The 16,749-nt window shown below is 36.3% G+C and overlaps 2 protein-coding genes across 4 annotated transcripts; both read left to right on the forward strand.

The window, feature by feature from the left end:
• Positions 1–524: 524 nt before the first annotated feature.
• On the forward strand, positions 525–4,907 carry LOC104106274 (GATA transcription factor 25-like). Its single transcript, XM_009614777.4, has 8 exons — positions 525–1,143; positions 1,949–2,032; positions 2,109–2,242; positions 3,265–3,345; positions 3,716–3,821; positions 4,157–4,216; positions 4,316–4,501; positions 4,596–4,907. The coding sequence occupies exons 1-7, from the start codon at positions 874–876 to the stop codon at positions 4,424–4,426; spliced, it is 846 nt and encodes a 281-aa protein (XP_009613072.1). The 5' UTR covers positions 525–873; the 3' UTR covers positions 4,427–4,501; positions 4,596–4,907.
• Positions 4,908–8,077: 3,170 nt separating this feature from the next.
• LOC104105900 (GATA transcription factor 19-like) lies at positions 8,078–13,662 on the forward strand. 3 transcript variants are annotated; one of them, XM_009614328.4, is made up of 11 exons: positions 8,507–8,646; positions 9,689–9,809; positions 9,966–10,046; positions 10,119–10,249; positions 11,247–11,360; positions 11,478–11,592; positions 11,959–12,018; positions 12,346–12,414; positions 13,005–13,085; positions 13,218–13,282; positions 13,359–13,662. In XM_009614328.4, coding segments are annotated over exons 2-11 (756 nt in total). In that variant the 5' UTR covers positions 8,507–8,646; positions 9,689–9,770; the 3' UTR covers positions 13,360–13,662. The 3 variants fall into 3 exon arrangements, with proteins under 3 accessions (XP_009612622.1, XP_009612623.1, XP_070056231.1); XM_070200130.1 differs by having other exon boundaries at positions 8,509–8,646; positions 9,697–9,809; XM_009614327.4 differs by lacking the exon at positions 9,689–9,809 and having other exon boundaries at positions 8,078–8,646.
• The last annotated feature ends 3,087 nt before the right edge of the window (positions 13,663–16,749 follow it).

Genomic DNA, 16,749 nt, shown 5'->3' on the forward strand with positions numbered 1-16,749 from the left:
CATATGACTACTAAAATATTTGCATAAAATTCAGCATTAGCAATGTGCTTCAGTTACTTGATACTTGTATAAAATTCAGCATTACATTAACACCATTTGATTCTCATTTTTGTTGCTTGCGTAAGCAAAGACACAATTGGTTTTTTGGCTTTTTACAAACTTGTTTTTAGTTTTATGATCCTATTTTTTTATTTTTTTTTACACATTGGAGATTTATTTTTACACGTAAGAGATCTAAAAAGGTCATTTTCTTAAATTCAAAATTATAAAGGGGCATGATTTATAAATAGCACTTAAATAAAACCTACTAGAATGACCAAATTAATTCTCATGTTTTAAATAATAATTTCTAATAACTAAAAAAAACACATTTTAAATTGTACATTAATACTCGTGTAGTATTTCATGTGTTACAATTCATGTATTATTAATACTTAGCATTACAATTGCTACATTAGCAATTTATATATTTCAATCCAAGTTAATATAAAGTCACTGTGATACTATAAAGTATTCTATTGAATTGAAAAGAAAGAAGGAAGTAAAAACAAGCGCGGAAAGGCACTCTGTTCTTTGCAGTACGGAAGAGAAGAATTTTCCGTTCACGCATTGTTCTCGAATTTCCAAAAATATCCCCATTTTCCCGCTCTAACAAGTTGGTCAATCTCGTAATTATCTTCAAATTTCAGGGTCAAATTCTTTCCTCTCGCTTCTCACACTCTTCTCTTCTATTCTTCTCTTTCCCACACAGCAACCAAGATACACACACACACACACAGCAAAAAATAATGTCTGTACGAAATCGACATTTGTATATAGTAATAAAGTTTTTTTACGAATAGGTTTCATTACATTCTGTAAAGTGCGAAAAAAATGAATTCTCATATTCAAGCTATGAATGTGGATAACCATTTTTCCGCCGCCGGCGAGGAAGTTCCCGCCGACAGGGATAAGGCGGTTGACGACTTTCCGATTGGGTATGAAGGTGAGGTGGGTGGTGTTGAGGTTACAATGCATCATAATTACTCAGTTTATAGTGCTTCTGATCATGTTGCTTTTCAAAATGGAGAGGCTAATTTGAACCAGCTCACACTATCGTTTCGTGGCCAAGTTTTCGTTTTTGATGGCGTTACTACTCACAAGGTGAGTACTTTAACATTCTTCTTTCGTTTTATTGTCTATTCGACGGGTACTTTGTATAGTGTCTATGTATAAGTTGACGGTCAGTAAAAAAAATACTGTCGTTAAAGACTTTAGAGTATGCACAAAGGATTTATATATGACACAAACTAGTTTGGGATTCAGGGGCAGTTAGATTTGATATTCATTGATTTTATTAATCTGTTTTCTGATGTGTTTCAGTCTTTTTCTCTGTTTTATTTCATAGCGATTGAACTAGTGTACTTAGGGCGTTTGATGTACTTAAATGTGTTTGAAAACCGGTCTCATTTTGATCAATCAGATTCAAGGAAGCCAAAATATGAGATCAATAATCAATGTTAGCTTATTCTTGCAAATGTAGCTTGATTGTCTCAGCCTGAGACAATCAAAGCCCTAAAACTCTCAGGGCTTTGCTATTCTTTTGATTCAATAAAGGAAAGTTTTTATGAGCGGGATTGATATTGAGGATTCATATGACGACTTCAATTACTTTCGATTAAGCTGTAGTAGCAGTTGGTGTTGTTGGACATGGTGGAGAAGGGCGGTACTGGATGAACAAGAAACTTCTTTGATGACCCTGCAACAGTTATACCTATAGCTAATTATTCCTCTATTGGGTAGTTTCTTGGCTTTAGCCTCTAATGGCAATTAGAAAACTCACTAGTTGCATTTGGCTGAATATCTGTTTAATTTGATCATGAAGCTTTTGGCTCCCCAACTTTGTTCGGGACTGAGGCGTAGTTGTTGTTGTGTGAAGCTTTTGGCTAACGATGATTCATTGTCATAGGTCCAATCGGTCTTTCAACTTTTAGGTGGATTTGAGTATTCTCCGGGCATGCAAGCTGTAGGTTTGTCAAGTCCAAATCAGGAGGTATCCTTTCCCATGCAAGTTTCTTCTTTTGGTTTGCTTCTGCACCCTTGTAATATTTGGCTTCCTTTTGCCTTAGGACTCTGTGGACTATCCATTGCACTGTGCAGATCCAAAAAGACTTGAATCCCTCATTAGATTTCGTGAAAAGAGGAAAAGGCGATGCTATGGAAAGAAAATCAGATATGACGTCCGCCAAGAAGTTGCATTCAGGTAAATTGACTTATTTACTGCCTAACTGGAATTTCTATCTCCTCTTTTTTGTTTCAAGAAGAGCAGAAATCTTAGTAGTCTAATGAACTTATGCACAAGCTTGCTCTTGACATTAAGCCCTAACTGGGCCAGTCAAATGCGATCAACAAAATCAAATTACCACTGATGGAAGTGAGGTCAATCTCCCAATACCTGGGTGATGAATAACATGTTCAAGACTGCAAAATAAAAATATGTTGCAATCACTCCATGACTTGATGAAGCCATTTTTTGCAAAATTAGTGTCCACGAAACCATTATCACTATATAAGTCTCCCTTTACCTTTGTGTTTATATGGGAGTGTTCTTGTGGCTATCTTCCTTATTTCTCATATTTTGTTATTGGTAAACCATGATTCTGTCTTTTGCCTCTAATTTGGACGAAAAAATAGTAATGTATTTCTGATTCAATGCTTGGAAACTTCTTCATTCCAAAATTTTCTGTTTTGATTTTGATTTAGGAAAATAAAATGGTCAAAGATAGTTTTGCCTGATTCAATTAAGTGGGGACATCCATCTTGAGCCAAAACTATTTGAACTGGCTGTGTAGTATTCTAGGAAAAATACACTGATTTACTTCTGTAGCTGAACCGAGTCTATTGATTGACGAAGATGTATAAGTGATATGGTATTCTGCCACGACACTGGATTCATCAAAGAATAATTGTTTTAGAAAATTGATTATCAAAAGTAACACTCTGATGATTATGACATTTCTGTTCATTACATGTGTTTTAGTCTACAAGATGATGTGCAAGAATTTCATTGTTCTAAGAAGTGAAATGCTGCAATACGAGGCAAAACATTTCCTAAGTGACAATTGCTCTTGCGTATGCACACACACATATCTACCACCTTCTGCAGTATTTTGTCCTTGTTTTAGTAGGTTGTGGAGTGTTAACAAAATAAGAAAGGTTTAACAGCTGTTCTACTATTTCAGTTTGATTTTCGTCTGCTTCTTATTCACATTTATCAATAATCAGGATGCAGCGCAAGAATGGACAATTTGCTCGAAAAGGTTCAGGTGAACCAAAACCGGATGACAACCCGCCAGAAGAAACTTGGTATGTTTTGGAGTATGAGCAAGAGTCCTGCTTTTTTCTTGAAGAATAGTCTCCTCTAAAAAATTAGTTGATGTGTATGGTTTGGTTAGTGTTTAACTACTTTGTATGCAAGAAATAGTTGGTTGATATTGGGTGAGTTATTTTGCAAGCTATAAGTCTCTGCTCTTAAGAGATGTTCTGGCTTCTACTTAGTCTTTTAACTATAACCTTACTAGCACTATTCTTCTCTTAATTTTGATGTTTAATTGTTTACCCAAAGCAATAGTGTTTTGGAAATGTTAACTCTCTCTCTCTCTCTCTCTCTCTCTCTCTCTCTCTCTCTCTCTCTCTCTCTCTCTCTCTCTCTCTCTCTCTCTCTCTCATTTCTTAGGTGTGTCCATTGCGGAACTAGTTCAAAGGATACACCTATGATGAGGCGTGGTCCTGCTGGCCCAAGGACTCTTTGCAATGCATGTGGCCTCACTTGGGCAAATAAGGTTGGCCTCACTAAGTGTAATGTTCTTTTCCCTTGATAATAGTCAGTTATATGCATCTTAACTGCCAGACTTCCTGTTAAATTACTAGGATTTGGTTTATATGGAAAGAATGCTGTCCATATCTGGTAGGACTAGGAACTAGATCGTGACTTGTCTTCCCATTACTCAGTCTGAAAGTGTATTAAACCAAATCTAATCCTTGTTCTATATGTTTTGACTTTTGCCAGCCTTTCTTATGATACATGGCTCCTCTAGCATCCTTTGGAGCAATTTCTTGTTAGGAAGAAAATAATTGCAACCTATTGCACCTTACTTGTTATTGTATCACTCTGCAGGGGATCATGAGGAATCTCTATACGGCATCCTATGACAATACTCTGCTCACAGAACTGGAGGTGATTGGTTTATTGGTTGCTGTATAGTGGTCCTATGTTGCTGTAAAAATTGATTCTTTTTAAAGCTATTTTGCATGGCCTAATTCTTAATCCATGTAGGATGAAGATCATAGAAACCATGACTATGGAGCTCCTCCCTGTTCCCTCTCTTATCAAGTTTCTTCCTCGGCCAGTGATTCCTCCGTTCTGGCAGCTCGACAAAGACTTTGATGCCTTAGAAAGAGAGTCAGTACATCAACATGCCATCTGATCATCCGACTGAAGGATTTCATGTACTTATTACAGGTAGATTTCTTCACTATAACTTCTTAAACAGCTTGACCATACCGTTGAGAACTTTCACTGACTTTCGCCTTTCTTTTGAATTTCATATTGACAGATTAACAGCTTAGCGAGAATTGTTGGTGAAAGCAAAGGATTTGTCATGCCCTTGTAAACATACCAGTGTTGTTTATCTTAAAGTCCTATACTGAGTTGTAGTTCTTGACATCAAGACCTGCTATATTAAGCTGTCTGTTCATCTTAGGTTAGCTCTTGTTACGTATGCAGCATCTAGATTGAACTTCTCACTAACATTAACAAACGTGTTTTGACCTTTAGTATATATAACTTTCCTTCTTTGTATAATCAGAAAGTATTGGCTACTAACTAGTGATGAATGGTCATATTATCTATCCTCTCCTCTTATATGTGATGTATATTTTATTTTCATATCCTCAACTCCCCTCCTCCCAAAGACCGAGTAAAGGAAAAGAATACTCTAAATCCCTACAGTTCCCTTTCATTGTATTGTATATATTATTTTAGTAGCCGGGAGTCTATTGGAAACAACATCTCTACCTTGAGGGGTAAGGTCTGCGCTATATACTACCCTCCCCAGACCCCACTTGTGGGAATTCACTGGGTTTGTTGTTGTTGTGTTATTATTGTTATTGGTGTATAACAAGAGGAATTTAAAGTACCAGAAAGCAGTCAGTACATGAGATGTTCCCAAGCATGAGAAGTCCAGATGTCATAGGAAATTCTGTTGGGCAGTTCCTTCTCTCTCAGACTGCATTTGCTGGCCCTTTTCCACCTTTTTTTATACTTGTTTTCCAGTATCAACTTAAAGAAGCTAGAAAATGTGTTTTATCAAAATCGATAAGTTTAAGCATTTTCGTCGAATTAAGTCAATAGAAAGAAAGAAGCAAAACTAGTTAGAAGCACATCTTGGATGATTTTAATCAGGTAAATAGATGTTCTTTTAACATTAGGTTTATTGGATGTCATCAAATAATAGTCCCTCGAACTTGAGAATATTCAATTATCTCTCAAGAAACATACACAAAGATTATATATTTTTTAAAATTTATTAGTTTACAAACACATTTGTTAACTATCTCTTCCTTTGCTTTAGATCTTCGGTAACTAGACCATCCATAGTAAAGCGGTTGTAGCATACTTAAATATAGCTCAAGCTTACCAAGCTTAATCTACTAAAATAAGGTTACAACAAGCAAACTAAGTTTTCTCCCTTCGTTTGTTGCGCGCCGCAACTCATAGCAAGAACTGAATAAATGAAATGAGTGGAGATCTTCCTTTTCCCTTACTAATTACCAAGAAATTAAACAAATATTTAGTATTATAACTTTTCAGAGTTTAAATACCATCAAATATTACTTTTTCTTTTAATTCGTTTTCTACTTTTCACCACAAGCCATGCACAGAGGCATATATGACCATAAATTGCCACTAACTCAAATATTATTTTATCTATTGACTTTTGTTGTACAAATATTATCGTTCGACTATAGAAGCTATACACCTTGTTAGAAGGTTGGTGGAACTATACAGAGTGAGGAAGAAGGATCTGCACATGATGTTTATTGACCTAGAGAAAGCGTATGACAAGGTTCCTAGAGAAATTCTCTGGAGATGCCTGGAGGCAAAAGGTGTGTCGGTTCCGTACATTATGGCGATTAAGGACATGTATGATGGGGCTAAGACTCGAGTTAGGACAGTAGGAGGCGACTCTGAGTATTTTTCGGTTGTAATGGGATTACATCAAGGTTCTGCGCTCAGTCCGTTCTTATTCGCCCTGGTGATGGACGCGTTAACACACCATATTCAAGGGGATGTGCCAGGGTGCATGCTATTCGCCGATGACATAGTTCTGATTGATTAGTCGCGAGCCGGTGTTAACGAGAGGCTGGAGGTTTGGAGACAGGCTCTTGAGTCTAAGGGTTTCAAGCTGAGCAGGACGAAGACGGAATACCTGGAGTGTAAGTTCAGTGCTGAGCCAGGGGAAGTGGGTGTGGATGTGAGGCTTGATTCGCAGGTCATCCCGAGAAGAGGCAGCTTCAAGTACCTTGGTTCGGTTATCCAGGGGGGAGGGGAGATCGGCAAGGATGTCACACACCGTATTGAGGTAGGATGGATGAAGTGGAGGTTAACATCTGGAGTCATGTGTGACAAGAGAGTGCCACCGATACTCAAAGGTAAGTTTTATAAAGCGGTGGTTAGACCAGGCATGATGTATGGGGCTGAGTGTTGGCCCGTTAAGAACTCACATATCCAGAAGATGAAAGGAGCAGAAATGAGGATGTTGCGGTGGATGTGCGGGCACACTAGGATAGATAAGATTAGGAATGATGATATTTGGGAGAAGGTGCATGTGGCTCCCATTGATGACAAGATGCGTTCGGACATGTTCAGAGGAGAAGCCTAGATGCTCCGGTACGGAGGTGTGAGCAGCTGGTTGTGGAGGGCACGAGAAGAGGTAGAGGGCGGCCTAAGAAGTATTGGGGAAAGGTGATCAGGCAGGATATGGCGAGACTCCAGATTTTCCGAGGACATGATACTAGATAGGAAGATGTGGAAGTCGAGTATTAGGGTTGTAGGTTAGGAGGTAGTTGAGCCGTGCCTTACTTCGTACCATTGTGGGACTAGCCATATAGGGTTTTTGTCTAAGATAGCTAGTGGCAATGTTGTGGCTTACTATTTCGCTTTTCAGTGCATGTCCTATTTACTAGCTATCGCTTTTTCTTTGCATCTTTCTTCTAGATTTTATGGTGTTCCTATTGTTCTTATGATTATTGTGGCGATACTAATATTTACTAATATTGTCTCCCTTTGCTTTGCATCCTTCTTCTGGATTTCATGGTATTTCTATTTATCCTATGATTGTTGTTGTGATACTAATAGTCTCCTTTTTGTCCTTTTGTCTTCTTTTTTTTTTTTAGCCGAGAGTCTTTCGAAAACAGCCTCTCTACTCTTTTGGGGTAGAGGTAAGGCCTGCCTACACACTATCATCTTCAAACCCCATTAGTGGATTTTACTGGATTGTTGTTGTTGTTGTTATTGACTTTTGCTGTAAGAATATTACTCTAGAATATACTTAGCCCTCTTATATACATAACATTGAAATTCAAACACATTTGATTCAAATTAACTAGAAACTAAGACTTTGCATCTTTTTGACACATAAAGATGCCTTAAATAGTAAATTATCATAGTTTAGCATAGAATAACATAGAATATTATAATTTCTGAAACAAATCTACATACCTAATTGAATCCAATAGTATAACTTATGCTTCCAAATCCAATCCAAGATCTCCGGATAATCCTATAATATATTATTCCACTACAACTTTGATCAGCTACACAATCCCCTACAGCTCTACTGCATCACAGCCACAAATTACTTTTAGCCAAACAAACGACGGCTAATAATCAACTTAGTGTCGAATTTAGCTACACCCTGCTGTACTGGATCACATCTAATTTAATCAATACTCAAAGTGGAAAACTAAAAAAATGCTAAATAAAAGTCTCTTTAAGGAAACGTTAATGGCAGAAGCTGTAATATTTTCCATTTTAGGGTGCTTTTTGTTAAAACGGCCATTGTCTCCTTCGCACTTTCTTCCTCTTCGTCTTCGTCAATATCAACATCATTTTATTCTCTGTAGCTGAATTTTGGTCATGAAATTCGAATGAAATCAACTTAAGAATGCATATTTTTCTTATAAACGAAGATAATTCGGAGATTTTTTTTTCTTGTTTGTGAAAAAAAATGATTTTTTTAATTATGAAATTAGCGTGATTTTTGAAGGATTAGGTTTTCAATTTCATGGTGTATATATAGATATATATAGAGAGAGAATATCATGATGTCGGGGAATCCACGGCCACTGCAGGCGCGTCCGTACGAAGATCACGGGCCGTTACAGTCGATACAGATGGAGGAGGAGGAGGAGGATGACGACGGCACGTATGAGGATTATGGAGGTGAAGAAACTATGGATGAGGCGGAGGAAATACGGACGAAGGTTTTAAATCACCATCAATATGGAGGAGGCGGTGGAGTTGTGGAAGTTTCTAGAAGTAGTGAGCTTACTCTTGCTTTTGAAGGTGAAGTGTATGTTTTCCCTGCAGTCACTCCTGAGAAGGTACCGTAGTTTCTACCTTTAAGAAAGAAATTTACTTTCTTTTCTATTCTCTTTTTGGAAGTTTCCATCAAATCATAGATTCAGTGCTTTAGATTAATGCTTTAAACAAGTGATTTGTCGTGTGCAAATGTAGGGGTGTATACTCTTAGCCACTGACACGATGGGAACTTCATACCATATTTTGTGCTCGATGAATTTTGCCATAATTGTGTTACTGCTATTTATTGATTAGTTAAGCCGGATTAAAGAATGATTTGGGACAAAAATTGAATAAGTCTTATTTATTATTTTTGGAATATTGTGGACTTGTGGTATCTGGCTAGTTTGCACGGACCTTGACTAACCCATAGAGCAGCATACTACAGCCCACGAGGACAACGGCTTTGCTTGTGATTGATAGAGCAGATGGCGGGCTCACACTAAGTGTTGTAGCTGGGATCCATACCTAGGATCTTGTATGCCTTAACCTCAAATCATTCCCTTCAGGACATCTTTATATCTAATTTCCTTTTAAGAAAAACATTTTATTTTAAATTTCTACTTTAGTTTTCTAAAATTTTAGTGACATGCAAAGCATCCGAAGAGAAGAGCTTCTTTATGAGGCATCTGCGTTCATAGTTACTTGGTCATCTTCGCTCTTTCAGTTCTGAACAATTACTCTTGTTCAATATGTCTCTTAAAAGTGGCCTAAAAGAAGTCATTTTTTGTCTTGTAATCAGTAGGTTATTTCTTTAAGGTATTCAGATATTTCTAGTGAATTGTATTTTTCTTTAAGTTTTCCATCCTCCTTTTGGTCCTTTGTCCCTTTGCCACGCCAACTACAATGAGACACTTTATAGAAATGGTGTCTAGCTAACTCTACATCCTAGGATAAGTTTGGATGTAGTAACATGGCTGAGAATATCCTTCTACTGCGCCCATTTACTAAGATGTTACTTAACTATTACTTGAGAATATAGTTGGAAAATTTTATGTCATTGCACCTTCTTTCCTGCTATATAAATTTATAAACTGCTGCTTCCTGTGATATGACTCTACTCAGCTCCTCAGATGAAAAGAATCAGAAATAGCCAAGAAATCTTGGGGTTTCATTTTTCATAAATGGTGCTTCTCATCCAGAAGGCATGTTTACTGAAATAATAATGGTGTCTCCATATTACATGGTATGGCGTTTTGCTTCAGCTGTCCGTGACATGTAAATCATGGTTCTTTTCCTGTATTTGGACAGAGTTGATACAGCTGTTGTCAATCATGTGTAGATGTTGCATTGCGGCTGGCAAAGATCTGGAAATTGACTCTGGCTTATTTGGTGAAAACAGGTGCAAGCAGTGCTCTTGCTATTGGGGGAATGTGACATTCCTACTGCCGTGCCCACTGTTGAAGTTCCTTTCGACAACACGGTATTCTAAACTAATACTATAACTTGCACTATAGTTCGGCGATACTCTTGGATGACCAGTATAATGTTTTAGGTTGAGGATTTTCCAAAGCAAGTTAATCTTTCAAGAAGATTTGCCTCCTTGGTTAGATTCCGAGAGAAGCGAAAGGAGAGATGTTTTGACAAGAAAATTAGATATAGTGTCAGGAAGGAGGTTGCTCAAAGGTAAAATGATATGCCTTGTTACTATTTTGGTTTTCTTTGAGATTTTAACCTGGCAATAATATTTAAAAGGGCAGTTCGGTGCACAAAGCATCCCGCATTCACGCAGGGTCTGGGGAAGGTTGCCCCCCAATGGGGGTGTGATATATACAACCTACCCTGATGCAAGCATCCACGGCTCGAACCCGTGAGCTATAGGTCACACTGAAACAACTTGACCGTTGCTCCATGGCTCCCCTTCCTGGCAATGATATTTGATGATGTGAAATTGTTAATAACAAAAATAATAAATAAAAGATGATATTGGTTTGTCAATCATAAAGAATGGGAATTGCTGTTTGCATGCTTTCTTTTGATGTTCTTTTTAAACTCTTTTTCATGTCCAGGTGTTAGTAACATGGTATCAATGTCATTTACAGATGCTGTTTTTCCAATTTAACATGATGTCCGTTTGTCCTCAAATCGTCTTCATCTTTGGTTTTCTAGACTACTTCTGTGATAGAATTCATATAGCAATAGTGTATTTACAAGATTATGCAATCAGCCAAATGCTCGTCTCTTAAGTTTTGGATTAGGGTCCTGTCTGTGTCATTGGTTTCTCATGCAAAGATTTTGCATATATTGGAAGCTGTAGTATTCATCCAAACTGAAAATGAAAAGGACAATAATTTTGATCTGAACTGGTAGCGTGTCTTTATGATAGGAAACATGGATTCTGGTCGATTTGCTTTGAAAAAGTAGAGCTTAAAAGAATGTCCCTGAAAGTGTCTGTTTACTTGAAAACTAGAGTCTGATTTCTGTCTCATCATATCCTGAAAAACTGAAACACAGTGGCTTTTCTTCTCATCATCCCCCCCACCCCACCCCCACCCCCCCACAAAAAAAAATAATAAGAAGAAGAAGCTTCAAGCAAAATTTAAAGCAACTTATTTTTTTAGTTTAACAAGAAGCAATTTAATGTCGAGGTTTTGAGTATAACTTACTTGGCGATGTATATTAGGATGCATCGGAAGAATGGTCAATTTGCATCTTTGAAAGCAAATTCTGGATCTTCTAGCTGCGACTCAGCCAAGAGTAGCCTTGAAGGAGATGGCACTCAGCATTCTGAAACTGTGTGAGTTTACATCTTTTTACAACTTTTATTGCTTCAGCCTCTACTAACTGATCTGCTTCTGCTCTGACCGCAAAAGTGCCAATCTTTTTTCCTGCTTGATTCTTTCTGAATTATTAGTCCTGGAAAGTGTCACCATTGTGGTGTGAGTGAAAATTGTACGCCAGCAATGCGTCGTGGGCCAGATGGACCAAGGACGCTCTGCAATGCATGTGGACTAAAGTGGGCAAACAAGGTATGCAAGACAATCTTTTCTTTTTCTTCATCTTAATGATCATGAAGTTTCCTGATCTTTTGGTTCTTTGCACAACACAACATTTGCTATCTCTCTCTCTCTCTCCCACCTCTTCTAGGGACTGCAGTTGATGATTTTCTTCTCATTTCTTTTGGTAGAGGGAAGTTCAAATGAACTGCTATTTTCACCTACATTCTGGGTCAATACTTTAAAAATTACACCAAGCACCAAATGGATTTGTTTTCGCTTAATCAAATCAGCTGATTTGTACTTTTTTTATTTATTTATTCAAGATTTGTACATTCTATTTTATTGGATCTAAAATTATATCAAGCTCTTAATAACCCCATATTGTTGGATGTATAGGGAACATTGAGGGATCTAAGCAAGGGAGCGAGGAAAATATCTGTTGAACCAAAAGAACTGGTATGTTTCATCAGCAAGAATGAAAAATTTGTTAGTGGTGTGAAGAACTATATTCCTATATGCTATATCTAGTATACTGTTATTTGGCTGTGCATACATGCTATTTCCCCTTCACAAAAAGGACCTCCTGAAAATGTTAACTCATTCATCCACCTTAGTGTTCCTGATACATTAGAAAATTGAAGTTTTGTTTTTTACATGCGGGAGACATCCATGGATGTCACACGTCCAATTTAGAAGGTCAAAACTTCTCCAGTTGCTAGGATGAACACATATGGAAGCACTTTATTACAAAATACTCTCTCAGGCATCTTATGCTGCATGCAGGGAACTCCTGACAATCCCATGAAGGCATTTGCTGAAGGATCTCTTGATCAGTGTGCTGATGTAGAAAAGGTATATTTTGATTTTGTTCAATTATGTGTACGATGTTAAATATTTTCTTATATGCTATATTCTAGCACACACTTTTTAATAGCAACGATTGAAATACTTCCTCATAGGTTATATCGTAGTACACATTAAATTCAGATTGGAATTACACTGAAATATAATGATAAAAGAAAGGTTGAACGAGAAAGAACAACGAATTCACTTTATGAGTTTCAGTAACAAAAATTTAATAAGTTTGTTTTGTTCTAATTCCACTGACCCAATCTGTCAATAAAAACAGGACACTGTAGCGGTGTTTTTTTTTATAGTATGCTTTCACCAATTGTCCAACTGATTTTCTTTTGTCCAACTGATTTGAAGCTGTCATCATATGGCTTAAATTTCAACTTAACCAATTATCCGTGTGCTAACCAGATGGTGTCTATTTAATGATTTTGTTGCAATGATGCTCTACCATTTGGGTGTCACATGGGAGTATGTTACTGTCTTGACACTGGATGAGGATCTCAACATGAATATTTTGAATGGCAATAGGCAACTCTATTTTTAGTTAAATGTTTTTACCTTACAGTATTTTTCCGTTTTGGTTTCAGAATCTATTCAGCGCTGGGAGCAATCTTGCAAATGAGATACCTGTGGGTATCATTAGTCCTTCTTGTAATCTTGTTGAGCAGGTAAGAGTAGTTTGAGAGTTATCACAGTTTTATTATCACTGTTTTCCTTAATATTATTCATGATAGATTTTTTAAATCTTTTTAGTCGAAATGATTAGAATGCATTTTGTCACTAAAATTTTGGATCTGCAGGAAACTCTAGTTGATATTGGAAATGCTTCCAAAACTGAAATTGACATTCCTGCAAATTTTGACTAGTAAGTTTTGATTCTTTAAGACACCATTAGCCGAAATAAAGTAGCTTTCCTTGCTAATATTTGAAACCTTGCACAGGTTGACAGCCCATAATTATTGTTGTAACATACCCCGATTGCAGTGACATCTCCTTTTCCAGAGATATATATATTACCATTTCAAACTAACCCTGTTAATTTGGAATGGATCCATGCAAGTGTAAGTGTTGATGCTTGTAAATGAGTAAGTAATACTATATATTGGTGCCTAGCCAATACATACTAGTGTGATTAATTGCTTCCTGTACATCATGAGCTAGATATATATTATATATAGTTTCACTCCGTGTACAGTATAGTTTAACAGGTTTGCTAATGCTGATGATCTCATGTTTCTTGCAAAATCCTTTCTTTGGTGCATGGTTTTACTTGGTACTTGTGGGATTTAATAACCGAGTAATACTTGCTTCAGACCTCCTGTAAGGACTGAGAGACTACTACTACTACAACTTGATTATCTAAAGAATCGGAACATTCCTTGTTCATATAGGTGGAATATAACTGTGTTTTCTGGCTGAGCTGCATCGTACCCAGATCACTGAATGATCATCTCGTTTTGGTTTTAAAAATTGGGTATGCCCCTCTTCTCCCAGATAGAAAGGAAATAAGAAGTTATTTTTTCTTTTTTTTTGAGATGGTAACATATTTATACTTAAGATTCTCTTTTTATTTTTCATCCAATTTACCTGATTATCAAGCAGCTACTCCCATAATTGTTTGAAAGCTTCTTTTTTTTCCTCTTATAAGAAAGCTTCTACCTCTTTTTAGCTAAAATTTATACGTGCACACGAAATGGTAGTGTCCACGTTCTACTGATCTAAAAAAATGTGGAAACGGTCTCTACATAAGGTTTAGATATTTTTGGGGTGAAATTCAAAAATAGTCAGATTTACAAGTGATAATTGAAAAATAGTCACAATTTCAAAAGTAATTAAAATTTAGCCACTTTTCATGTAAAGATAAATCTGAACGAAAATATTATTCAAAATACGGAAAATATTCCAGCATAATATACTGGAGTTCGAATTTTTTACATGTGAACTTCCAGCATAATATACTGGAGTTCCAGCATAATGTATTGATCTAACATAATATGCTGGAAGTTCATATACAGATGCTCCAATCTCCAGTATATTATGATGGAACTTTTTGTGTTGCAGCAAAATAGTGTAAAATTTGGTCGTCCATTTTTAACTTATACCCGTTTTATTTTTTCGTTTGCATCCGTACCCATTTTTTTTGTTAAGTTTTTGTCCTGAAATTTTAGCAAATAAACTAAAAAACTTCAGCTTGTTTAGACAGAAGTTTCGGATAAAACTCGGGACAAAACTGTAGAATGCGTTACAAAATTTCAGTATGTTTTGGTATGAAGTTTTAGCAAATGAACTAAATAACTTCAGCATGCATTAGCAAAAACTCTTTAGAAAATTACATACTGCAAGACAAAAACTTAACCATTTTTAGTCTGAAATTTTAACAAATGAACTAAAAAATTTAAGCACGTTTAGTCAGAAGTTTTAGCAAATGAACTAAATAACTTAAGCATGTTTAGTCTCAAGTTTTAATAAATGAACTGAATAACTTAAGCATGTTTAGTCTGAAGTTTTAACAAATGAACTAAATAACTTAAGCACGTTTAGTCTGAAGTTTTAGCAAATAAACGAAATAACTTCAGCACGTTTAGTCTGAAGTTTCGGATAAAATTCATGACAAAACTATAGACTGTAGGATAAATAACTTCAGCATGCATTAACATGAAGTTTTAGTTTCAATGTGAAACAACTTCATGCTATATTAGTATTAAGTTTTAGTTTCAACATGAAACAACTTCATGCTACATTAGCATGAAGTTTTAGCTTCAAGGTGAAACAATTTCATGCAAGTGTGATTCTGAAGATGAATCTGGACAAGTTTTTGATTTTTTTTATAAAGTTGTTGAGAGGAGAGGAGGAGATCATTTTATATCTTTTGTCAGGGGTGTAATTGTCATATTATTACGGATTTTTTGTGAGATGGCTACCAAATCAATAATTTTAAAAATAGGGTACAAGTTAAAAGGTGGCACAAATATAGGGTACGGCTGCAAACCCCCCCCTTCCCTCCCCCCTCCCCCCAAAATAATGGCTATTTGTCAATGACTTTGCAAACGCTAGCTATTTTTCAATTACCAGTCCGAAAATTATTTGGTGTTGTTTCTACTGGGTTGAAGCTTCATGTTAAGTCCATTGAGCCCAAGCTCCTTGCATTTCTGAGCAACATGGCAAGCATTGCATATCAGCTTTGACTGAGGGATGGGTGGAAAAAAAAATTGATTGAGGGAATTCTTTTTTTTTTTTTCTTCTTCCGATGGACATTTTATTTGTTGTTTAAGAAAAATGCTTTATTCCCGTATTTATGTACTTGCACTTTACTAATCGACTTAGTGCCGAAGTAATGCAAATAACGAAATTGTCATTTAAAAATATAACTACAATATACTACAAGTTGCTATTCTCTTGCGTTCTAAAATATTACAAAGTGTTAAAATTTTGTGGTCAAAATTGTAGTTGACTCAAAAATCGTCAAATGACAGTATTAAAGGAGCAATAAACTCCAATAAAATCAAATTTTGGACATGGAATTGTTTTTTTCTAATTCCTCAATGACTTGAAATCGTGGTTATTGTACCAAGGATGAGATTAGGAGTCTTTGTGATAGAATTTAGAGGGATAGAAGGATAACGAGAAAGTGAAGCTATGTTACTTTAGTGTGGAAGTGATTTGATCATGTAAGTATTATTTACACCGTGCATAGAACTTAAAACTCTCTGGAAAAATGCATGGGGTGGGTGAATTGTGTTTGTATGATATAAACATTGAAAGGCTTCTTTCTAATGGGACACTAGAACAAGCAGTAAGATAAATAAAATGATCGGAAAAGGCCCAAAAATGCCCCCATCCTATTGGATTTGGCTTTAAAATACCCTTCTTCCACCTATAGGATCACAAATGCCCTTAACGTTATATTTTGGCTCAAAAAATGCCCCTAAGACTAATAGTTGACTAACGGACTATGTAAGCCTTTATAAAGATCCATGTGGCACTCTTTTATTGGTCCATGTGGAAGGATATTGATTTTTTGAAAAGATGAAAAGAATGTAGTGCATCTTGAGCAGCAGTTCTTAGAGGTCCAATGTCCGAGATAACTCGTCACCAGATCAATGAAGGGCTCTTTCTATGTATGCTGAGTATATATACAGCATTTTCTGAACTTTATAAGCTTTGACACCAAACTTTTATCTTACTCGGCTTTGAGTGATTGCATTTTCATAACCTTTTTAAGATATGGACAATCGCTGAAGTCTTATGCATCAAGAAAGTTTGGAAGATGGTTCCTGCTGCTATCTTTTGGAGTATCTGGAAGGAAAGGAATAGCCGATGTTTTGACGGACT

Source organism: Nicotiana tomentosiformis, chromosome 4 (assembly GCF_000390325.3).
Source record: "Nicotiana tomentosiformis chromosome 4, ASM39032v3, whole genome shotgun sequence".
Lineage (NCBI taxonomy): Eukaryota > Viridiplantae > Streptophyta > Magnoliopsida > Solanales > Solanaceae > Nicotiana > Nicotiana tomentosiformis.